Genomic DNA, 24514 nt, shown 5'->3' with positions numbered 1-24514 from the left:
TAGCCTACAAGTGTTGTTTAAACCCCCCAAATGACCTCTCCTATCGATTGCACCCCATGGAGACTTCAGTTCAATTCATGGATATTTTTTGTTTTTGTCACATTCCTAATAAGCCAATAATTTGAGGAGACTATTTGTGTCTCCATAGGGAACAAAGCAGTCGCGTTGTCTCTCGAGGGATCCATGAATTAAAGTCTCCATGACCATGGGGTGAGTAATCGATAGAAATAGATTTTTTTTTTTTTGGTGAACTATGCCTTTAACAGACACTACAAAATGTGTTACTATACCTTTAATTCCTCCAGCCAATTGAATTCAAGTAAACATCAAAGCCTATTTCCTGTGTTGCACAGGACAACAATATTCACCCTCATGAACAAGAATATTGTCCTATTATCAGCGTTGACACGCAAATCCAGTTTAGGTAAGAAGGATCCGGATTGTCATAGAAATGAATGGGGCGGTTGGGTTTTCATTTAGACAGAATTAGTGAGACAGAATAATGCCCCAAGAGATTCAAATGGTCGCCTTTTGCTTCATCACAGTCGCGCTGTCGATTGTTGTAACACTGTCATTGGTCTATACGAATTATAACGAAGGTAAAGTATGAGCGGCGGTTATGACATTTGTAGCTAATGTCACGTTATGTCATGTCTTTGCTTCTGAACTTTGTACACAACATAAATCGTCTGGTCGTTCTTGTAGGGGACAAATAAACAAGGGGGATCTCTAGGACCCCGCAGACACCCTAGCATGGACGATGTGGGCGGAGAGATTCCACATGAGCTTAGAGTGAAGTGAACTGAACTGGGGTCAGTTTGATCATTCGGTCCGTTGACGTTAAACGTCGGGTTGTGGACGAGGGTCACTGATCCCAGTTCAGTTCTGATGGGCTAAATGTCACCCAAGAACGTATTTTTGACGTAGGGGATAAAGATTCTAGACACTGGCTAGCATGCGAATACTTTTTTACAGTACAGGAAATTGCTTATATTTAAAAACTAGGTGGCATTATATTGCTAGGTGGCACAAAGTTGACGATCCAATAGTTGTTTTTTACCGGGGAATATCGCGACTGTGATGTAACGTTAGCAAAACGGGCAAACCGCCGTATCAGCCCGTCCATCATCATCATATCCGCAGTGTCAACATATCCATTTGTTATCTAGTTGACTTGCTTTACTGTTGTTACAAGGCGACCGAGCATGCATGCTAACACAACACGGGGCTTTCTGTGGTCGGATGTGGAGACCAGAACCTTGCTGAACATCTGGGGGGAGCAGGACATCCAGGTAGCGCTGGACGGAAACTTCCGAAACAGCTTTGTCTACCGAGACGTCGCGCGGAGGCTGGGGGTGATGGGCTTCGAGAGGACCCCGGAGCAGTGCCGCGTGCGTATCAAGAGCCTCAAGAGGCAATATTTGCTCGCGAAGGAAGGTAATCTGCGGAACAACGGGCAGTATCACAAGATATGTAAGTTTTACGACGCGATGGAAAGGATTCTGAGCAACCGACCTGCGATTGACCCTCAGGAGTTCATTGACAGCGGGGCAGGTGGCGACGAGACGGGGGATGGCATGGAAGAGGATGGAGATGATGGTCAGGATACATACTCGGAGACCATGGGAGAGTGTCCCATTCCTGCAGAAACTGAAGTGAAGCTGGAGTATCCATCTGTTCCCATTCCTATTCCTGTTAAAGTGACGGTGGGAAATAATGGTTAGTGCACAAACTGAATCCAAATAATACCAGCTCTCACAAAGTTGTATTTTTTCTGTTGATTGCTATTCAACTAAATGCATTTTACAGATCTGAATGTATCTACCTTTTTAATCATTTACAGGTGGAACTTTGAGGCAAAACAAGAACAGCAGCCAGGGAGCCAGTAGTCTGTCGCCCGGCAAACCAAAACGGCAGAGGAAGCGGCGGGCAAACTTCCCCATGGAGAAGCTGATGGAGCAGTTCCTGGAGCAGAGCGCCCAGGCTGAGGAGTGCTTCTACCGGATGGAGGAGCAGCGCCTGCGGGCGGAGGACCGTCGGAGAGAGGTGGAACATGCCAGGGAGCTCCAAATGCTGCAGATGCTTGGGCAGATGTTCTCCAACATCTCCCCCGCCAGCTCTGCTCCGGCAGAGGCACCGTCCAGGACAGTGCCCCCCGGCCCCGACAGTGCCCCTGTAAACTCCAGTGCCTCTCCCTCTTGTACACGTGGCCAGTCCAGTCATCACCAACGCCCTTCGCCCCAGGCAGATTATTTGAACCAACAAAGTCAACAGTTCAACCCAGATCCCAATTCATTAGGTATTAGCTTTTCTGTGACATTGGAGCCTCAAGATGGAGTCCTCAAAAGATATCCGCAATATTGACAAACACAATTATAGAGCCATTACTCTGCTACAGTAGGCCTAAATTGTGTTTCTTTTGTGTGAGGTTTGTTTTGTTTTAGGGGGTTTCTCAGTTCAGTAGACACTATGGGCCGGCTCAGACAAGGCATTAAAATGCATCTTGGATACTCTGGCCGCAAGCTTTAAACACAGGTCTGAACAGTCTTTAATTTTTTCCTCAAGACACTGTTGGTGTCTTCTGGGTGGTGGAGAGGTAAAACACTATTAGGGCAGAGAACCGGATTTGATTCCCAACTCTCTCTCTGGTCGGGTGCTTTAACAAACACAGCTGCAGAGTTCACAGATGGGAAGCCGTCAAGGATTTTGTCCTTTTTGTTGCTCCATAATAGGTCCTACTGGTTGGTCAAGGTGTCTGAGTGAGTCACAGGGTATGTGTTATGCCACTGTTTCCCAAACAGTGGGTCGTGACCCATTTGTGGGTCTCACCGTCACGGACCAATTCTTAAGGGTCCCGACTCAAGTAAAAGTCTTTTCCTACAAAAAATATAATATAAATAAAATATTTCAAAAGATTTTCTACTCCCCAATCATTTTATTTTTTTGAAAAAAAATATACAAAATAAAAAATGTATACATTTTCAAACACATCTAAGAAATCCCATGAATAAAATATTATAATAATTAATAAGTAGTGAAAATAGACGATCTACAAGCTCGCAATGCAGCGCGTGGCGACATGTTGTGAGCTTGTAGATCTGCTGATTTCCCTAGTTTGGAACCACTGTGTTATGCTCTCCCTGTGAAACTCAGTGCTGTCAGGTGATAAGTGGTGAATCCATGTGTATCGGAGGAGGCATATGGAGTAACCCTCCACAGACCAACAGTGGGCGTTGATAGCAACCAATACCCCATTACACAGGGGAATTGACAATTCATAAATTGGGAGAAAATAGGGAGGGGGCATCTTGGGGCCTGATTGCTAATGCCACATTCGGAGGTGGCCTGGACACATAATGCACATACTGTATGTAGTGTAGTGGGAACACCAATGTGTCAACAAGTATTGCATGCTGTATAGTCAATAACATTGCATGCACATTTTGGCTAGTCCTAGCCTGTAAAGGTTTTTCTAGTTAATGGTGGCCAGGTGGTGTTATTACAATGCCTGAAAACCTTGGAAAGTCCATAGTGAAAAGATTCACTGCACCAGCTTGCATAGTGGATAATGTGTTAAGTAAATAAATTGAGTGGTGGATCTTTTCACTAGATATTCATATGCTCAGTCAGCTTAATGTTCCTAAGAGAATGACTTCTCTTTGTTAAAAAAAAAATAAGAAAGGCCCCTAGAGTGAATAAAAACACTTATTAATATAGAGGACGTTGAAGTTATTTACAATGTATCAGATTTTTATTTGCTGTACATGGTTCAGCACAAGGTATGTGGGTAAGTTATGACAGGTGACAGGTATCTGCATTAAATCTATCCCAAACATGGCTGATACAAAAACATTATAAAGGGGACTCTAGTCTATATAGTTTAGTTATAAAGAGTGTGTGGAACAACTTGTGCCTGATAGAAGTTTGCCTGGTAGAAGACTTTTTTTCATTTTGAATCAATCTATCCCAACTGGATATAGACACAAGATATGATATATATGGATACAACCAGACCTGAATTCAGGGTCTATGCTAGTTGTGTTTTTAATTGATCAGTGCTCAGCTGGAATTCAATTTACACTCTCACTGTGTTTCTCCCAGTCATTGATCGCTACTTCAGCTTTGGCTCCAAAGGACACAGAGGAATGGACGATGATATCCTTGCACTGGTGAAGAGCATCATCCCGCCACTGACATCAAAAAAGCACAAGGGTCAGGATGGAAGAATTGGGATCATTGGAGGTTGCCAAGAGTATGTTGTGCAATAGGAGTGCAATTTAAATTATGTGTTGATTCTCTATAAAGCCTTGTTCTTAGTTCTTTCCTCCTCTGCCTCTCATTTCAGGTATACAGGAGCGCCATACTTTGCTGCCATCTCTGCACTGAAAGTGGTAAATGCAAATAATTTTCAAGCTTGAAAAATCTTTAAAGGGAGGGACACTATCACAGCTTTCAACATCTACTAGCAACACTTATCCCTTTAGCCTAAATGTCTGACTGTACTTTATTAGTTAGACTTTGCAGTTCTGACTGATTTAGTATTCAGCTCAGTGGCATTGTGGTTGGAGTGTCCACCCTGAGATTGGGTCAATTCCCGGCAGAGTCGTGCTGAAGAAGACTAGAAAAATGGTATACAATGCCTTCCTGCTTACACTCAGCATCAATGGATTGGGTGTATGTCCGTGCAGCATTCTACCGTCATGTCCAGGGGGGTGTACTTGACTTGCACATCAAGCCGTCTCAAGCTACAGTATCAGGAGACAGGCTCCAGTCCTGACCTATGGGCCAAATGGCTTGGGATTAATGGTTCCCAAGGCTACTTACTTATCACTGCTTTCAACATTATCTGTAAAACGAAATTCCCACAGTGAATTTTATTGTAGTATGTGTCATTAACAGCCATTAAACTGATTGATTGATTGAAGAATTTATTAGAAGTTTGCAATAGAAAAAAGTACAGTTTCATGACAGTACAAATCACTGGTACAAGGTCAAGATCTAAAAGGAGATCCTAGAAAGCCGAGGCTTATTTCCACAGGAACCACACTTTAACACATTTCATGCCAAAATGTCCTAGTTCCATGCTAATACGATGATTAAATAAAAAGAAATGGGCTAGCTAAAAACCCCTAGCATCTAATGTGTTAATACCTTGCAGTCATATAACATTGACGGATAGAACATAGTACTTTATCTAGGATAATATCAATTTCAAAAGCCGAAAAAGCATAACATCAAATACAAAGGCAGAAAAAAAGAGTGGGGGGGAGCATGGGGGCTTAGTCTATTTACAAGTCACGGGTAGCCTGAAGGTGACTTTTCATACCGCTTTTGAAGGAGGCTAGGGATTTGCTTTCCTTTAAGGCTTGTGGGAGGGCGTTCCACATGTTGATGGTGTAGAGCAGTCATCGGGGTCTGTGAAATGCAGCTGAAGTTGTGCTGAAAGGTTTGCTCCAGTGATGTCGCTCGCTCCCTCTTTTTCTCCCTCTCTCTCTGGGACATCGGATTTTGGATCTCCGTGCCATGAGCCGTCGGATTTTCAGAGATTTAGCCCAAAATACACTATAGGATTTGTAGGAAAACAGCCAGAAAGGGGAATTTTCTCCCTCAATATGGATTGAATGATAAATATTGGTGTTTCTTAAAAAGTGTACTGAAATGCACATCAGAGGCATGATAGTGGCATTTAACATTCTGATCCATTCTTATTAGTTTATTAGTAAGTCAGTAGTAATATGTGTACTAGTATTAGTATAGTCACATTGTGTCTTTGCTGTCTCTCTCCAGGGTGCTGATCTGTCTCATGTATTCTGCACCAGAGATGCTGCAACTGTAATCAAGTCATACAGCCCTGAGCTCATAGTCCATCCTGTACTGTAAGTATGCTTTGAACCATTGAGTAATGTAAGCCGGCAGGCAAGGAATTTTATTTGTATAGCATATTTCATCAACAATTCAATGTGCTTTACACAAAACATCAAGTAAAGGAAACACATTTATAAAATGACATTAGGATGTGTAAAACAAAATAAGTAAAAATAACAAATACAATTACAGTGCAGAAGAGAAAGAAAGTACTGTAATACATATAGTAGTAGTCTATAGTCAAATTGTATGAGGGTACAGTTTTAGATATTTCTGTGAAAAGGATTTTATTTTTACACTTACAGGTAAAACTTAACTTGCTAGCTTCTTGAAATTTTGATAGAGGATAAAGAAGCATTTGTTATCAGTGTTTAAACTACAATTTACAATATACAGTATATGAACACCACTATTTTATTATTCCACATACTCAAATATTCTGTATGTATGTATGTATGTATGTGTAAACACCATTTACAATAACAAAGATTGCCTCATCCAGATTGAGAAACCCAGTAAAATACCTACTATACCTGTGATCTGCACAAAATGGAACATACGCACTGCTTGGTGAATTTCACGCCAATTTTTGCTTACAGAAATATACGCTGAATTTACTCACTAAATGTACACTATATTTACAGACAGATTAATGAATCCGGACCAAATGGTACATTGAGAGATCTCACTTGTTTACTTTTGTTCTTCATGGTGTGCTTAAAGGAGTAGTTCACCCCCAAAATGACTTTTTGTCTATTGATTACTCATGCCATGGAGACTTTGTGTTCAATAATATATTTTTGTGTTTGTCGCATTCCTAAGACAAAAATGTGATTATAGCAAATTTCCCCCCATTGATTCTGGATGGGGACCCAAATGCATTCGGGTCCCCATCCGGAATCAATGGGGGTACATTTATTGTAATCAAAATATTGCCTTAAGAATGCGACAAACACAAAATAATATTATTGAACTCAAAGTCTCCATGGCATGAGTAATCGATAGGGAAAAAAAGTCATTTTGGGGGTGAACTACTCCTTTAATGCTCAGTTGCCAACTGGTCTTGTAAAAGAAAATTCAAATATGTGTATAGCATGATTATTGATGTGATTAATATACCTTAGAGGAGTTGTGTGGAAATTCTAAAAGAAAGTTCCCCCTCTTCTGTGTTGCCTAGAACTAGGAGGATTGATTTTGGGGTTTGTATTGCAAATCACAATGTGATGACATCACACTGTTGTACTTTACAATACAAACCCCAAAATCAATCCTCCAGTTCTAGGCAACACAGAAGAGGGGGAACTTTTTTTTTATTTCCACACAACTCCTCTAAGGTATATTAATGACATAATTCAATATTGAAAATGGGTGGTCTTCCCCTTTAAATGGGAAGTGAGTTGTTAAACGTGATGCTGTGGGCATATAAAACATCCTCTTTGTGGCACACAAAGTATTATTATTATTATTGTATTATTCATGTAGGGACAGCCCCAATGCAGTGGAGGAGATAGAGAAATGGCTCCCAAGATTACACAGCCTGGTGGTGGGCCCAGGACTAGGGAGGGAGGACGCACTCCTGAAAACGGCAAAGGCATGTGAAATAAACCCACTGTATCCAACGCTAATATTCCACCATGTCTACCCTCATGCAACTGAATACATTTTCAACAATTGTTTGTAATTCTATCATTATTAGGATCTTCAATTGAAACTTTTCACCCTTTTTAGGAGGTGATAGAGAAGACAAAAGCAAGAGATATTCCTATAGTTATTGATGCAGTAAGTCCTCATCTTGTCAAATGATTTTAATGGCAAAAATCTGCATTGAGCCGATTTGACAGTGTAGGTGAATGGTTTGTTTGTTTTTCTTCAACAGGATGGATTATGGCTAGTTTCACAGCAACCATCTGTTATTCAGGGGTACCAGAAGGGCATTCTTACACCTAACTTCATGGAGTTCACTCGACTATATGAGGCACTGGTGGGTCTTATTACATTACATAATATCTTAATTGTGGTTATTTGAGTATATATTAATCTGTTGAAAAATTTGTATGAAGAGCTTATAGATTTTCTATTTTCACGACTTAACATATTAATTATATGTTCTGTCTTGGCCATAGTACATTATTTATTTTTGTTATTGGTAGCCGGCATTGCTTTGCACGTTTAAATTCTGCCCTGTGCAATTTTGGTTTACAAAGCCTAAAGACAAAAAGAAACGTAATTTGCATGTTCCAACCAAAAACATCACAATTAACGTGCATTGGCGTTACAATGTTTCAGCACCATGAACCTATGGACAACGATGATCATCAGAGGAGCGCCATGCAGCTCAGTGTAGCTATGGGCAACCTCACTGTGGTGCTCAAAGGGGAACAGGATGTAATCACGGATGGCACTAAGGGTTTGTATGCAGCATCCACATCCAACCACTTAAGGGCCATTTATAGTTACGTATGGTTGATTTTGTGTACGTTTTGGGTGAGGAACTACGTACGGTAACTGCGTCGCCATGCATAGTAGACATGCACGTTATTTATGTGCCGACCCGCTCTCCGCTCCAATTCTGCTCCCGTTTGCGTCCGTGCGCCACATGAAGGTGGTTCTCATACGTGTAAAAACCGAAGCATTTAGCCAAAATATGTAGAACCACAGATTTTTGACCCGCCGTGATGTTTGGTACAGTATAAATACGTGGTAACAGTCTGGACTGGATCTGCTGTCTGTCGGCAACATTATCGCGGTAAATGCAACTCCGCGAGGGTACAAATTTAACCACATGGATGCGGACCCGGAGTAGGCTAATTATAACAAAACACACGTACACACCCGCTCATATATTGAACATAATTCCCAAGTAATAAATGAGCCGCATCATCATCTCTTCTTGTGACTTGTGTGCCGCGCTGTCTGTGCTCAGCTGATGACTGTTGATGCGTGATGAGTGAGGAGTCGAGGCGTCCTCTTCAAGTGGTTGTGTAACAACCTTTTTTCCGTTTCTTGATAAAATATATTTATTATTGGGACACACAGTTTGAGAACCGCTGTTAGAGCAGAGTTAAAGTAATTTTCATCACTACTGCGCCTATGTTTTATAACGGTGGTCGTGGGTACTTCTTGCTACGGATATACATCTTGTACGTTCAATCCGTCCAGTTGGGTGCTGTCCGTAAGCGTCCGTATACGGATCTAAATCATCCGGAGTACGGAGGCTTGGGAGACAACCGGACGGAATTTGTCTCACCCTCCGTTGCTTATGTATTCCTGCGGTTCTTATGTACTATTATGCATGGTACTTTAGGCGGCATTCACACAGGCAAGTTTTTTTTGCGATAAAAACGAATCCTGTAACATGATGAACAAGAGAAACTAGGTGCTCAAAGGAGGTAACGGCAAAGTTAAAAACGTGCAGTGGGTGCTACTAGGATCAGTGGGATAAAACTTGAATAAAAGAGGACAGATCCGAGCACTCAAAAAAGTTTTAAAAAGGAGGAGAGCGGGCGTAAAAACTGGGTACTTTATTTCATAATAATAAGAGCCAACATGTTTCGACCTCTCTGGGTCTTCATCAGGGCATATATATGCCCTGATGAAGACCCAGAGAATGACCCTTAGAATGCCACTTCAACGTTGCCATACAAGTACCATACAAGTACACCAATATTTGATAAATGAGGGCCAGTGTGTGTGCTGTATAAGCAAGCAATATCTTAATATAATAAGCATGTAAGTGTAAACCATCTGATCTGATAGTGTCCTCTTGTCTACAGTGATCCTGTGCAGCGTTGAGGGCAGTGGGAGACGATGTGGGGGACAAGGTGATCTTCTCTCTGGATCTCTAGGTGTGCTAGCACACTGGGCCTATGCTACATCTGCAGGAATTGCCAAAAGGTACAGACATGACACGCTATGTTAGTTTAACTCTGAGAGTGTATAAATGGAACCGATTGGACCTGTGAGGCTCGTCTGAGTTACAAATTGATAAATTAACACTGGGGGTTTTACTCTGTTGTACAGTACTTTTAAGATATTTAATTTTATTATTTTAAACTGTAGCCGTTAAGATATTGACTGGCATACTTCCTAATCTTTGAACAAATCTGTCTTATCTAACTTTCAGTGTAAATCCATCAATCATTGCAGCGTTTGGGGCTTGCTCCCTGACCAGGCAATGCAACAGTCTCGCATTCCACCAACACGGCCGATCCACTACCACCTCAGATATGATCCAGGAGATCAACTCTTCCTTCAAAAAGCTCTTTGAAGATTGAAACAAAACCGTAAAAATACATGTATAAACCTAAATACTATGTTTTGCATTCACACAAGCAAGGTCCAAGTCGTGTGTGTGTGTGTGTTGCTGCCTGGACTATGGAGAATTGTTCTCATGGTGGAGCAGGTATGGGAATGGTTTTCATAATCCCTCACACAATAAGCTGGTGCTGTGTTAGTTATATGCCTGTTTGAATATGAAATAAATATCAGGAAAATTGTAATTACTTTTTCGTGTGATCCACTTGAGTGAACTCTGATACTGTTATTTGATGCTGTCGCACTCGTCACATGGGGGGGCGATATTGTTTAATAGTTTTACATTTTTGGCAATTCTAAAGGGTTGAAATATTTACTACTTTGATATGTTGACTTACTGCACTGCAGTTGTTGTGTTTGTGTTAAGTGTAGCCCTTGTAAAGCAGCACCTTGTCTCTGTCCCAAACGTTCCTGTGCTGGCCATGAAGATTTTTTTCTCCCCATAAAAGTAGGATTGCTAACATTGCGAAAATTATGTCAAATTTGACAACCCACACAGAAATTATAGAATAAGTGTTCACGTGTCCACTTTTAACACATCACAGCCATAGACTGTAAACAAGTTGGCACGGGCTGACGCACATAGTTAACACTTGAAATGAAAGAGGTTGAACAATGTTTTTTTTTCCCCTCTGCATGATATGTTTTATTCAAAAAACAGTTAGACGTTTTTGATTCTGTGGATCTGTGGTTGGTGTCATTGAAGGCTGATAACTGTGACTAAGCTACCACTTGACTTGGGAAGGGCTATCATGCTGAAATATTATCTAGGGATATAGACCTTTTCAAAATACCAAACTAGATATATTCACCTTGAATGTCCCCCGTTAGTGAAAATTCAGTCTGGGGCTCATGGACTAAGTAGGTCTAGATGACAATCCATGGTTTATAGTCCTTAGGTTGTTTGTGTTTCTAGCCTTCTTTTGTCGCAACAGTTCACACATCTTGCTGCTGTGTTCGAACATTGTTGTATTACTCCCAGTAGGTGGGAGTTTTTCATCATTGGTCATGTTTTCAAACTCACTTCGGGTGTGTGTAATCTGTGGGAAGTATGTGTCTCTGATGTCTTGGTATAGTGGGCAGGTGGTTAGAAAGTAGCTGTTTCACCAGTTTCGGACTTATGGGATGTCGGACCGATGCTATGGACGGTATGGCACTAGTGACTGAGTGACAACCCAAATATCCATTGTACAGAAATCAGCGGTTGGCACTTGGCAGAGACACCGACTGTCGCAGTCTCCACCACCAAACAGACTAATGCGTCTGTCGAGCAGTGTCGACTCTTCAATTTCGTTACAATTGAGATTTGTTTAGGATAGAGTTGTCTTTAAGTGCGTCTCTAGAATCTAGCTTATTTGTGCAGAACGGATCATGTTCTGACCGTGTCGACTCTCAGCCGTTAACAGGAGTAAAGGATTAATTACATCTGTTTGGGTCATTGTAATACGGGGTAGGGTTTTCGCCATGTACAGACGTAATCGCTTCGTTTGTAAAAAAAGAAAAATACATTCTTAAATGAGACACCACAACAAAGGCTGGCTTCCCAGCGAGCCCGTTTCGTCGCCCGGCTGTGTCGCGCGCCCAAACATATGCCGAATGTACAAGCTCACTCGCTAGTCACGACGCGACGCACTGTGAGCTTGTACATCTGTTTTCTTGCGCGCGACACCGTCGCGGGACTAAGTAGAGCGCGCGACGCGTAGCTGCTTGCGCATGCGCACAAGCGAAGACTTAGCCTAACCCGTTGCTAATGCTAACTAGGCTGGTGGTTAGTGCCAGTGGGTTGGTTGTTTTCAGGCTGGTTTTTGTTGTAGTATTTTAGTCAATGCGACGTCGCTTCACAATCACGGCTAATAAGAACAGCTAACGCACTAAATGCAGTGCAGCGACCGCCACACAGAACAACACAGTTAAGGTAAGGATTTTATTGATTTATGTGAAGTTAAAGTACAACAACTCGCTTGCTAATGCAAGGCGTCTTCTTGATAGATTTGCAGTGCTGGAAAAAGTACTCAAATGTTTTAATCGTGTAAAAGTATGCAATGTAGAAATACTCTGTTACAAGTGGAAGACCAGAATTCAACATTTACTTGAGTAAATGTACAAAAGTATTGGTATCAAATTCAAAATGTACTTAAAGTGCCAAAAGTAAAAGTACTCATTATGCAGAAGGTCCCTCTTCACAAGTGCTCAAAATGCATAATATATTTTGAAAATAGTAGATCTACAAGCTCACAACGCGTCGTAAAGTGACGCGTTATAAGCTTGTAGATCTGCTATTTTCAATTTGGCCAAAATTGGTAGCCTATGGCTCAAGTATTTTGTAATCAAAATCTACCAAGTAACTAGTAACTGAAGTGTTCAAATAAATGTAGTGGAGTAAAAGAAAAGTGCAATATTTGAATCCTAGATGTAGTGGAGTAGAAGTAATAGTATTGAAAATTCAAAATACTCAAGTACAAATATCTCAAAATTGTACTTGAGTACATGTACTTACTTAGTTACTTTACACCACTGGCGTATTGATAGATGTGCATACTGTAAGCTAAACACGCTAACTTGGCTAACTGTTACCGTGGCAAACAGTGGGTTATAAAACAATGCTACAGCAAGTGCTAATAAGAACCATTTTCAATTATTGCATTGCAATTTTTATTCAATTGTGAGATTAGCTAGCAAACGTGTAAGTTTTTTTCCCACTTGGAACAATGAAACGGTAATAACATAGTAGTTATCACATTGATTGGCACGTACCATAAATTCACCTATCATACATTTACTGCTAAACTAAACCAAATATGATCACCCCCCCCCCAGTACAGCCGCGTAAACATATTTGGCAAGAATATGCATTGTTACCTAATTAACGTTAACGTGACGTTATATACACCGATTAGCCTTTAGCAACTTTGCTAAACAGTGCCAAGTGATTAATGTTACGAAATGTAAAACCACTTTTGCCTAAAACACACCCGTGTTCATTTGTTTGATGCTGAATCTCTAATGTATAGCGTGGTGGAGAGTGCGTCAAATCTAACAGCAACCACGGTGGAAACTATAGTACATTTTCCATCTTTCTCGTTGTAGCTCATCCATGCTGTTTTGCAGTTGTCTTCAACTATCCCCAGTTCCCCACTTGTGGGTGTGTTTCATTTACTGGGAGTGTTCCTTAACACCTACTACTGTAAATAAAACGGTATTCTGTGTGTGCCTGTGGTGTGTGGTAGCTGTTTATGCTGGCATTGTCACACTAACAACTAATGAAACTTACCTGTTTACCTGTCAAAGTGTCTGCCATGTAAAAGGGTCTATGAAAGTGGTGACACCAGTAGAGCTGGTACCAGTTCAATAGCTTACATATTGGATGTATTGGTTGCAGAGAATGCTTCATTAAAAGTTGTTGGTTTACATTTTCCCACACCTTCATATTCATTTAGTGAGTTTGCTCGCATTTTCGGACTCTTTGAAGTTGGTAATTTAAAACGTATATGCTGTCGGGCCGAAACCTCTTAACTCCAAAATGTTCATTTTCGAGAAAATGAGCTCAAGTGGAGTTTTGCATAGAGTATATATATAAGAGTTTTGCCCGAAGGGCTTTTTACTACTTTTCATTGGTTCAATATTATTTTAAGACGGGGCCAATCGGGTGGAGTTAGCTGGTTTGGCAGAAAGTGTGGAGTTCTGAGGTTTGTCCCACTTTTTACTTCTTTCCATTGGTTCAATAATATTTTAACCAACACTCAGATGTAAAGGGTGTTCAATAGCCCTGATTTATGCAAAAAGAAAAATCGAAAACCTCAAAAATGGAGTTAAGAGGTTTTGGCCAGACAGTGACGATATGTCTTAAATCAATCATGACACTTTTATTATTTTTTTTCCTCTACAGGAGCACTGGGTGTAACCTCCTTTTGACAAAGACACATCAGCAATGTTGAACCCAACTAATGGAGATCCAGTCCACGTTGTTGCAAATTATGTCGAGGAATATTTGGATCTGGTCGAATCACTGCCTTTCGATTTACAGAGGAACGTATCCCTCATGAAGGAAATTGATGCAAAATATCAAGGTAAAGCAACTAGTCAGTAGGAATGAATGTTCAGTGTAACATTTGACACATGCAGTCACACATATCTAGGTCTTACGCTTTCTGCTTGCCTTTAACCTTACTGTGATGAATTTACAGTATTAGTATTTTACTCGTCTCCTTTCTCCACCCTGTATTAATTATTATTCAATAAATGTTCCAATTCCATTATGACAAATTAAACATTTAACCTATTTGTACACATTGTGAGAGTGTACACGCCTGGTAATTTGCTTTTAGTCTATTACAGACATTTTTACATTGTGATTGCATTTCCTTTATTTTGTCTCTGGCAGATGTTTTAAAGGAGCTTGATGATGCCTATGAACGCTACCGTCGGGAGTCAGACCCCCTCCAGCGACGTAGGCTTCAGCTATCAATTCAGAGGGCACTTATCCGCAGCCAAGAGCTTGGAGATGAGAAGATCCAAATTGCTGGTCAAATGGTGCGTATTGAACACATTAAGTGTAATATTTATAATACTGTGTGTGTATTGTACCATTGCACCACCATACTACCATGTACACAATACATAAGACTAATATTCCCCCCCAAAATAATGCAATTCTTTGTTCTAGGTGGAGCTGGTCGAAAACAGAACGAGACAAGTAGATTGGCATTCGGAGCTCCTGCATTCTTCACAGGAAACCCCAGAAAGTAATGTCCCCCCAGCAACCTCCATGACAACCCCTGCAGCTTCCGTTACATCATCAACATCTGCCACCATCACTCCGGGTAAGGCAGGCCACCATGACAAAAGACGCGATGAGGTTACCCCAAGCTCAGGTGGTGGTGACAAGTCTGGAGGTAAACGGTCAAGACGCCAGAAAAACGGGGAGAATCGTGAAAGCTACGGCGGGGGTCTAGAGCACAGCGAGGATGCTGGCATGGGGGCATCACGGGAAAAGAGGGCTAAAACGTCCTCAAAGAAGAAGAAACGGTCAAAAGGCAAATCTGAGAGAGAAGTCTCACCTCCAGACCTGCCTATTGACCCAGATGAGCCAACATACTGCCTGTGTGAGCAGGTGTCCTATGGGGAGATGATTGGCTGTGATAATGATGAATGTCCTATTGAGTGGTTCCACTTCTCATGTGTCGGACTTCATCATAAACCCAAGGGCAAGTGGTTCTGCCCTAAGTGTAGGGGGGAGAATGAGAAAACTATGGACAAGGCCCTAGAAAGGGCCAAGAAAGAGCGGGCATACAACAGGTAGCTACTCTGCCTGGTCCAATGAACACTATTAATGTAATGTATTATATTCATTTTGTCTGTTGCATTTGTATTCATTTACTTGCAGTTTTATTTGAATGATGAATTCAAGAGAGCTCTTGTAAATGTTATTTTTGTAATGTTACGTGCTAAAAAGCTGTAAAGCTAGATTATACCTTTGTGGTCAGGATTCTCAGTAAAGAGTACAGGTAGACAGCAATGTAAGACAACCAGCATGTTTAAACAATTGTCCTACAATTACATGACCAGTTATAATCGGCTAAGATGTATCATGCATGTAACATTACTCCATCTTACTGTCCCATGCTGAACTAATTAAACATTTATAAACAAGAGTTATTTTTTTTAATATTTACCGTTTTCAGTCAAGAATCAGATCAGCCCTAAATGTCTGAAAATGTCATGGCAGAATTCTGTCTAGTCAAGACAGATCACAATTACATGAAAAGTATAGTTTGGTATTATAGTAATGTGGTTTTAATGGAACTAATTTGCCCAAGTTAGTCAGCCCTTAAAGCCATAATTAGTCTGTTCAGTTACTTTGTTCCTGCATGTCGTTTATATTTAGGCATCTGGTGAAGTCGCAGGCAACTGTTCTCAGGATGTACATTGTCAAAGCTATCATCCTCCATTTACTGTATTGGTAGGTCCCAGTCACTGCCCCTCTGAATCCTAGGATCTACTAGACTTTACCTTTAGAAATCCCCTGGCCTTTACTGGAGGGCTCTCATAATAGATTGCACTCACCCTAGCACTGTTGCCAACGCTCCACTGTCATGTTCAAAAATAGCAAAGCAACAACTCCACGTTAGTGTCATCTTATCTAGGGCTACGATACTTGTTTACACCACTGTTGTCCTTTATGTAACACTCACCACCTATAGCATCACTGCTGGTCACAAATGTCTTTCTTTGTATTGTTAAACACCCAGCTGTCCTAACCACAGGTTAAATGTCATGCATCATGGAACAGCTTCACACAGCAATGGAACTGGAGTTTTGATTGTCTAAGGCACATTTCTAATTTAAACTATATTTTTAGCTACATGAAAAGAGTCCCTTTAACATAGGGATGAATTTTACTTTATTTACAAGTGCTGGGGGGGAAAAAATGACACGGGGAACAACCAGTGCAAAATCTGTACATAGTTCAGATGCATGTTTTTTATATACATTACAGAACATGAATACACTCTTTCTGTCATGCATGTAACAGTTCACAACACGTGGTTCAAAGAGCTGGATTAGGGTCAATTGTAGTCCAAAATTTTCAGGCTGCAAACTCTCCTAAGGTGAGTGGTCAGACAGGAGTCCAGAGAAACTGCTTTTGAAAACGCCTGACAGAAAAGACCACAGGTACAGACTGACATGGACCCATTGTGACTTACTGATACATCTTCCCATTTCAAATCCAGTCTGGGTGATTCATTACAGCAAGATAACACGGGCATTATTTTTTATCTGAATGCCCAAAATTGTCCTTACTGACAAAATATTTCAAAGGCAAGACTGAGCACATACTTCCCCTGATAGACTGAAAAAAGGTGATTGTAGAGGGGTAACACTCCCAGCAGGTAAAAAAAAGGTTTCTATGAGGGGAAGGTGAATGTAAAGTGCATAAAAGCTTAAAATCAAATTTGTGAGGGATCCAAAAAATTAAGAGGTACTCCACTAAAACTTGCAGCACACACAGAGCTCAGTATTGAGAGCAGCCACCCAGATTGTGTGTGGTCAACTGTCTCTCCAGCTCTGTTCTACAATGGCTGACACTCGTTTCTCATACTCCCGCTTGTTCTCCTGATACAGCTGTGCTGCCTGACTGTTGGCTGGACTGTTTGGGTTTGGTTCATCAAGCAGGGACTGGGTAAAAAGAAAAGATATGACACAACAATATGAAAATTGGCACAATGTTAAAGCCATTCTAATAATAGTTTAGATTATTTTTGGCGTTTCTCATATCATTTAGATAGGATGTAGAATTTAGAAAGGAGGTACATGTCTACATTGAAATTCTGGTCCTCGTCTAGAAAGATTCCATTCAGTCATGTAGCTACATGGACAGCTAGATGGCATCTCCAGAATTAGACAGGCTTTTCAGTCATTTGAATTTCAGTGCATCTGTATGAGAATTCAGCAGACAATATTCTTTTTGCTGGTACGCCACTCTTAAACTACAGTAATCACGCACTGCTCTAATGATATATTTGTCTTTTGTATTACCATGACTCACCTGGATAGAAGTAAGAATAGAGGATACATCATAAGTGGGACTCCAGCGATTCTGAAGGATGTCCAAACATATACTGCCATCTGCATAAACTTTAGATGGAAAAACAATTCAGCATCCACTCACGTAATAAGTATGATTGTACTGATAGGGAACGATATGAAAACATCCCTACCATTTGGATGGAACATCTTTGACACAAATCGTACTGTTGGGGGTTTGTTGGGGTATTCTTCTGTGAACTCTACTGTGAGTTTAAATGTACCTGAGAAGAGAAGAGCACACCATGGTCAAGAAGGAGTGATATTTAGTGCATGTATCATAATCATAAGACAATGGCGTTCTGCTCAGTGACTATTTAGAGTTTTAGAAAAATCACACTCTTGTGAACTGAGCGGTGGAGGCTGCGTGTGTGTGCGCGCACGTGTGAGTGTGCCTGGCCTGAACATGTGTGGTCAGCAAAGGTATTGCAGGCTACATACAGACTCAGGCTACATACACGCACGGACGGACGGACGGACGCATACCCACACACGGCCACGTATAGGAGACGGTGTGACCACCGCTCAAAAAAATGACTTACCACTCTGTGGACTTGTAACCAAATATACTGCATTTTAATTTGTGCGAGTGGAAGCGGTCAGGTGTCCTGTTGCAGTGTTCTGCGTAGTTTAAAAAAGGAGAATTCCAGACTAGCCGTTTTCTGATCTTGACTCATTTACTGCCATTAAAAACAGCTGATTAGAATTTAATTCAATTGTTTTAAATTAAATCTAATTAATCTAATAACTGGAAAACTTGGGCGTGGCGGCCTGGAACAACGGGAATAACTTGTGGAAACTCGGGATATGGCAGTAACGTTTATTTTTTTCATCGCTAGTCCACCGCAGCTCCGACCGTGAGCGGTAGGGCATTGCGCTAAATCGCTTATTAGTATCGATTTGGTAAAAATAAATTACAAAAAAGTAGATTTGTGTCGTTCATACTTCCTAAAGTTTAGCAAAACAAGTTTTCTCCTCTGATTTCAAGTCCCCTTTGACCCACTGCAGTCCAATATGGCGGCTCAATTAGGACACTTAACACTGTGGGAGAGTATTTTGTCATTATGAACGACACATATCTACAAAAATATATTTTTTAAACAAGCGATTTAGCATTATACACCACCACTCTCAGTCGGAGCGGCCGTGGACTCCGACTCTATCCGTAGGGAACAAGATCTGGGACTTGTGTGTGGACTGTGGATGCATTCATAAATTAATTCTTCACAGAATCCGGGTCTATTTTTATGAGTTAACAGTATTTTTGTATCACCTTTACACACTGCAAAAACAGCAGTGATAGCTGAGTGGTTAGTGTCCATACCTAGGACTCCGGAGGTCCCAGGTACGATTCCCGCTCAAGCTATCACTGCTCCCCTCCCCCTGCGCGCCTTGTGCGAAGCACTGGGGGTCAGCTGGGTTAAGCTGAAAACTGAATTTCCCTTGTGGGATGACGTAGGTAAATTATTTCTTCTTCAAGTAAACGGTTTTGTTCATGTAAAATGTTATGAGTTTTGACTAATTTCGGGAGTTATAAATGTCAATAAATAAATCACTCACCATCCTCAAAAGGTGTTCCCTCTGGACTGTGGGGTTTACAAAAACAAAAAACGCATTTCATTATGATTAACACTGAAGCAATCACAGATTACAAATGAAGCAATCACAGAATACAAATGAAGCAATCAGGGGGGGGGGTCCGGGGGTTAACCATTTAGACTATGCTTTAACTATTGAAAAATAGCAGATCTACAAGCTCACAGCGCGGCACCGAGTGCCGCGCTATGTTTCTATGTCAGTGGTGCTCAAACTAGTAACTAGAAACTCAGTCCCACTTTTCCCCCCTTGTGACGCCACTGGAAGCAATCACAGATTACAAAAGGGAAGTCTCCATCTGTAAACACTGTGGCAATGCATGAACATCTTACCCAAATATGACAGCATTCCACACCATGATGTTGTTTTCAGATGGGGCACCACTGACACCAGCAGGAGGGTCCTCTTGCAGTCTACGGAAACATTAATCACAAAAAGTATTAACCCCACACTGTGGAATCATTATCGAATTACGATACTGGCTCCGTGGCTCGGTCTTCACTTTAACTTCATTCGAAGGACTGTTTTTTCCACATTCAAACAGATTTTATGCACTTGCTTTACAGGATGCAGAAGTGGTGCATGCATTTACATTATTTTGTATTCTTAGCTACCACTAATTAATGTTCAAGTCATGAAGGGAGCCTTAAGTCAGTTTTACTTTTCATATGAAGTGGAAGATACAGTCTTATAGTCAAGTAGTAATTTAAAATACGTGTAGCTGAAGAAAAGACACATTTACATGTTAACTTAATCTTTTTTTGTGTCAATAAAGTCAATACATATTGGGGGCGGGGACATAAATTATAATAAGTATTAAGTAGCCAAGAACATGCTGGAAATGTGAAACAATATTATATTAACAATACTCTCCACTGGAGGAACTGCCAGAAGTCAAAACTGAAACAATATTAGGTATGACATTTGACTTCCATCCAGAAAGTCAATAGTCAAAAATAGAATTTAATCCAGTAGGGCTGGACTGGAACTGGGTTCTGCTTTACTGATTTGTTTATTTGCTTCAGAGACAAATCACTGCAACATAAAACACCATGGCATGGCACCACAACTGAATTGTAAACTCCAACAAAAGGTCAAAGTTTACAAATTTACACTAACTAATCTTCCTCATGGTTTGTACCATGCCTTAGTAGTATACATATCCAGCTAATTCACAATCACATGGTCATTGCACAATTTCTAGCCAGAGCAGGAGGACGATTGCTAAGACTTTAAACAGAAAATAGATAATTTCAATACTTCAACCTAGCCGCAAATTGCAACAATAGATTTTTTATAATCGGATGAATCTAGGGTTGCAATACCTCCCATAGGGATCCAATGCATCAAAACAGTTTTTTGCTATCTGATTGTATTAAACGACTTCAAACTCACCAATATTGCGGCTCTATGGAAAGCTTGGAATTTACTCTTTCTATCTGCAAAGTGTTTGTTTCAGAAAAATCCACAGTAGACATGTTATGAGTTACTTTCTATCCAAGAAATTTGGTTCAGGTGATAATTTTTTTCTAAGTCCTGGAGTTTGGAAGCGCTCGTGGAAATCCCTCAACGGTCCTGTGACCACCTGGTTCTAAATGTCACATTATGCAGGAGGCAGCGGGACATGGCGTTATAGAAGACAAGCGCTTCTGAAGTTCAACACTTAGAAAATAAACCATGTCTGCTCGGATTTCTTGACCGAAAATAAATCATAACAATTATACGGTGGATTTTTCAGAAACAAACACTTTTCAGATAGCAAGAGTAAATTCCAAGCTTTCCATAGAGCCGCAATATTGGTGAGTTTGACGTCGTTTAATACAATCAGATAGCAAAATAACGTTTTGATGCATTGGCTGCCTATGGGAGGTATTGCAACCCTAGATTCATCCGATTATAAAAAAAATCTAGTGTTGCAATTTGCGGCTAACTTCAACCATAGCATAGGCCCTGTTCAGAATAGAAGGGCAGCCCAAATGTGACATCCTATACAGACGGAGACGAAAAGCAATGATAGACTGAGGCAATAATTCTGGATAGGCCACAAATCAGATATGGGCTGCCAGTCTTAACAGAGCCTTATGTCTTCAGTTCCACAATCCTTGCTGTCTAAAATAAGTTCACCTTTCTTCAATTACTTGGGCTATTCAGTTTATAACACTAAAACCATAAACCCAATACTCCCTAAATGAAATTTAAAGCAGTTTTTACAACCCCATAATGATGCCGGACACAATATGCATTGTGTGTATGTATGTGCCAATATTTTGTTTCACACAACTAGTCAGGGCGGTAGCTTCCTCTCATTTCCAGTAATATTGGCGTCAACCAAATAAAAAACATTTCCAGTAATACTGGAGATAACCTTGTTTTCACAAAACTAAGTTAAAGTTGTTTAACAAGGTACTTGTCCACAGCCATTTAAACCCTAGCCTGCCAACAGGAACTTAGCCAACTAGCTAATAATACAATGAAATGAAATGACCGCTTGTTGCCCACCTCGGCTAAACATAAACCAGTTTCACCACAAATTAACATCGACATGTTTACTTGGAAATCGTTGTAGTGCGTATGCAGCTACCGAACACATAATGTAGGGTATGTGACACGCATATCTACTATGCGGTGTTGAGTTTCGACCAGCCGTTAAGACCTGGCTCGCAGTAGCTAGCTAGTAGTTAGCAGTGGTGGAAAAAGTACTCAATGTTTTTTACTTAAGTAAACGTATTCGTACTGCAATGTAGAAATACTCCGTTACAAGTTAAAAGTCCGGAATTCAAAATGTATTTGAGTTAAAGTACCAAAGTATTGGCATCAAAATGTAAGTTAAAAGTCAAAGGTACTCACTACGCAGGATGTCCCATTTCAAGTTTTCGAAAATAGCAGATCTACAAAGCTCACAATGCGTCGCATGTATAAGTACAACAATTGCCTCAGAGATAGATGTAGTGGAGTAGAAGTAAAAGGATTGGAAATAATCCAGTAAAGTTTGTACTTGAAAAAAAATGTACTTGTACAATACTTAGGTAAATGTACTTAGTTACTTTGTACACCACCGGTAGTTAGCTTAGCTTCCGTTAGCTGTTTTTGACACATCACACCGCTACCAACGGTAGCAGCATCGTTTCATTCCTGGGGGAAAAGATCGGCCGACTCACCGTTTAAAATCTCTCATAAGCCGCCTTCTCGCTGGAGTTGACATTGTTTAATTTGTAAGCTACCCTATATACAAAACGTAGGTGTTTTAAGTAAGCTTTTTTTTTAATCAAATAAATCGTATCGATGTTTATACACCATCACAGTGACACTGTTTTGCTCTCTAGTTACGCTTCTCTCTCGCGTCGGTCTCTGACGATAATCCCGGCCTGGCGGAGCATAGCAAGGTACATAGGGCGATACCACTTTGCAAATGACGTGAGGGGGGTATTGCATCACAAGACATTATATATTTCACATCAACGGTTCAACCCGGTCCATCCGGTATCAAATTGATCAAAGGATTGTTAGAACAAACAATCTGTGTCATAACATAACCCCAAATAATGGGTGAAATCATTTTAATAATGACAGGCCTGTGATAATGCATCGTCCGCCCCCCGATTCATTTGAGATACCGATTCTCATTTGAGACCAGGCAGCAACTAGCAGGGGGCGTGGTGACAGTGACGTGCTGTTTGTGCAGTGCAGGGCAGGCTGTGCGTGTGCGTGTGCGCGTGTGCGTGTGTGTGTGTGCGTGCGATCAAGGTCGATACCAGTTGCTGGTGACCATGCTGGTGACACACACGCACAGATACAAACAGACAGGCAGTGGTGGAAAACATTAACAAGTACTCAAATGTTGTACTAAAGTAAAAGTATAATCAATTATGCAATGTAGAAGTACTCTGTTCAAGTAAAAGTCCTGAATTCAACATGTACTTGAGTAAAAGTACAACATTAATTAAAATTATCAAAAGTAAATGTAACTGTTATGCAGAATGTCCCATTCAAGTTTTAAAATGTATAAAAATATTTTAGATCTACAAGCTTGTAGATCTGCAATTTTCAAATGGCCGAAATGTATACAGAGCTAAAGTGTTTCATGTATGTTTTGTAATAATAATAAAAATCGACCAAAAAAAGTTTTCAAATAATTAGTGGAGTAAAAGTACAAATACCTCAAAATGTACTTAAGTAAATATACTTTACACCACTGCAGGTGACCCGACTTGTTGATCTAGCTGGGTTATCTTCCAGGGAGTGTGCTGTGTGAGATTGGCCTGGCCTACCTGTTTGTGAATTAAGTAGTCTGATTTATACTTCATCTTATGGCAGTGTGTCGCTTTGCAGTTTGCAAGGTGAGCTTTGTATGAATTGAGTGCAAAGGGACTCCAATGCAAACAAGCTTAACAGCTTTCTTGTGGTCTTTATCCTTTTAAAAGGGCCTTTTGGTGAAAATATCAGAAATAGCAGCTATAGCGGCTATTTTCGGTGCATGATACCACAATGAACTAAGCATAATCAAGTGATTACTGGAGATGTGGCGTACGGCATGGATTTCTACACAGAGAGGGCAATTCTTTCACCATAAGATGCTGCATTCAAGTTCAGGAGAGTTTGGACATTGGACAAGGCAATTCTCTTGAATGCAATTCCCTTTCATTGGCTATGGCAATGAAAGGGGGAATTTGCATTTCTTTCACCATAATGCATTCACGGTCTGGAGAGGGCACTTTTTACAGATGGATAAAAGGGCAGGGGCTCAAGCCCCCTTTGATGTCTGGTGCCTGGTACTATGGATAAATGGGGCATGGCCAGTGGGCATGACAGGTGTCTGTCAATCAATCCAGTGTAACAATCGAGTGTACTGTACACTGTACATATATTCGTAGTCAATAAGCATAAGCCCATGATTAACAATCCTGATAGCGATAAGATAATCAGTAGCCTTTGTTTTCAATTGCTTATTTTATTAACATCAAGAAATACATGAAAGAAGAAAGTCAAAATGCCTTCTAGCTGACACAACCATCTGGAAATACAGGCATTACATTCAGTACACAGGCTCATTTTAATGTCAGAGCTACAGTTCAACAGGTGAGTAGTACAAAGCTATTTACAGCTGAACAAAATTTACATGGGGGGGAAAAATGCATTTAGTTTTGCACCCTCACCA

The 24514-nt window shown here is 40.7% G+C and overlaps 3 protein-coding genes across 6 annotated transcripts; 2 read left to right on the top strand and 1 right to left on the bottom strand.

The window, feature by feature from the left end:
* The first annotated feature begins 353 nt into the window (after positions 1 to 353).
* Positions 354 to 10364, top strand: LOC308307797 (ATP-dependent (S)-NAD(P)H-hydrate dehydratase-like). 3 transcript variants are annotated; one of them, XM_080753084.1, is made up of 12 exons: positions 354 to 599; positions 1196 to 1719; positions 1844 to 2299; positions 4102 to 4252; positions 4346 to 4391; positions 5788 to 5876; positions 7348 to 7456; positions 7594 to 7644; positions 7742 to 7846; positions 8152 to 8272; positions 9639 to 9759; positions 9989 to 10364. In XM_080753084.1, the coding sequence occupies exons 2-12, from the start codon at positions 1206 to 1208 to the stop codon at positions 10137 to 10139; spliced, it is 1914 nt and encodes a 637-aa protein (XP_080609210.1). In that variant the 5' UTR covers positions 354 to 599; positions 1196 to 1205; the 3' UTR covers positions 10140 to 10364. The 3 variants fall into 3 exon arrangements, with proteins under 3 accessions (XP_080609210.1, XP_080609211.1, XP_080609209.1); XM_080753085.1 differs by having other exon boundaries at positions 365 to 424; XM_080753083.1 differs by lacking the exon at positions 354 to 599 and having other exon boundaries at positions 667 to 1719.
* A 1572-nt stretch (positions 10365 to 11936) lies between these two features.
* ing1 (inhibitor of growth family, member 1) lies at positions 11937 to 15828 on the top strand. 2 transcript variants are annotated; one of them, XM_080753122.1, is made up of 4 exons: positions 11937 to 12094; positions 14066 to 14246; positions 14561 to 14709; positions 14843 to 15828. In XM_080753122.1, the coding sequence occupies exons 2-4, from the start codon at positions 14108 to 14110 to the stop codon at positions 15476 to 15478; spliced, it is 924 nt and encodes a 307-aa protein (XP_080609248.1). In that variant the 5' UTR covers positions 11937 to 12094; positions 14066 to 14107; the 3' UTR covers positions 15479 to 15828. The 2 variants fall into 2 exon arrangements, with proteins under 2 accessions (XP_080609248.1, XP_080609249.1); XM_080753123.1 differs by lacking the exon at positions 11937 to 12094 and having other exon boundaries at positions 13619 to 14246.
* A 797-nt stretch (positions 15829 to 16625) lies between these two features.
* ube2al (ubiquitin conjugating enzyme E2 A, like) lies at positions 16626 to 22695 on the bottom strand. The gene is made up of 6 exons (XM_080753374.1): positions 22518 to 22695; positions 19692 to 19772; positions 19324 to 19349; positions 17898 to 17987; positions 17726 to 17814; positions 16626 to 17355 (listed from the first exon to the last, which is right to left on the bottom strand). The coding sequence occupies exons 1-6, from the start codon at positions 22559 to 22561 to the stop codon at positions 17227 to 17229; spliced, it is 459 nt and encodes a 152-aa protein (XP_080609500.1). The 5' UTR covers positions 22562 to 22695; the 3' UTR covers positions 16626 to 17226.
* Between the last annotated feature and the right edge of the window lie 1819 nt (positions 22696 to 24514).

The sequence above is a fragment of the Nannobrachium achirus genome (assembly GCF_963921795.1).
Source record: "Nannobrachium achirus genome assembly, chromosome: 22".
Lineage (NCBI taxonomy): Eukaryota > Metazoa > Chordata > Actinopteri > Myctophiformes > Myctophidae > Nannobrachium > Nannobrachium achirus.
This window is presented reverse-complemented; position numbering and strand designations above follow the sequence as displayed.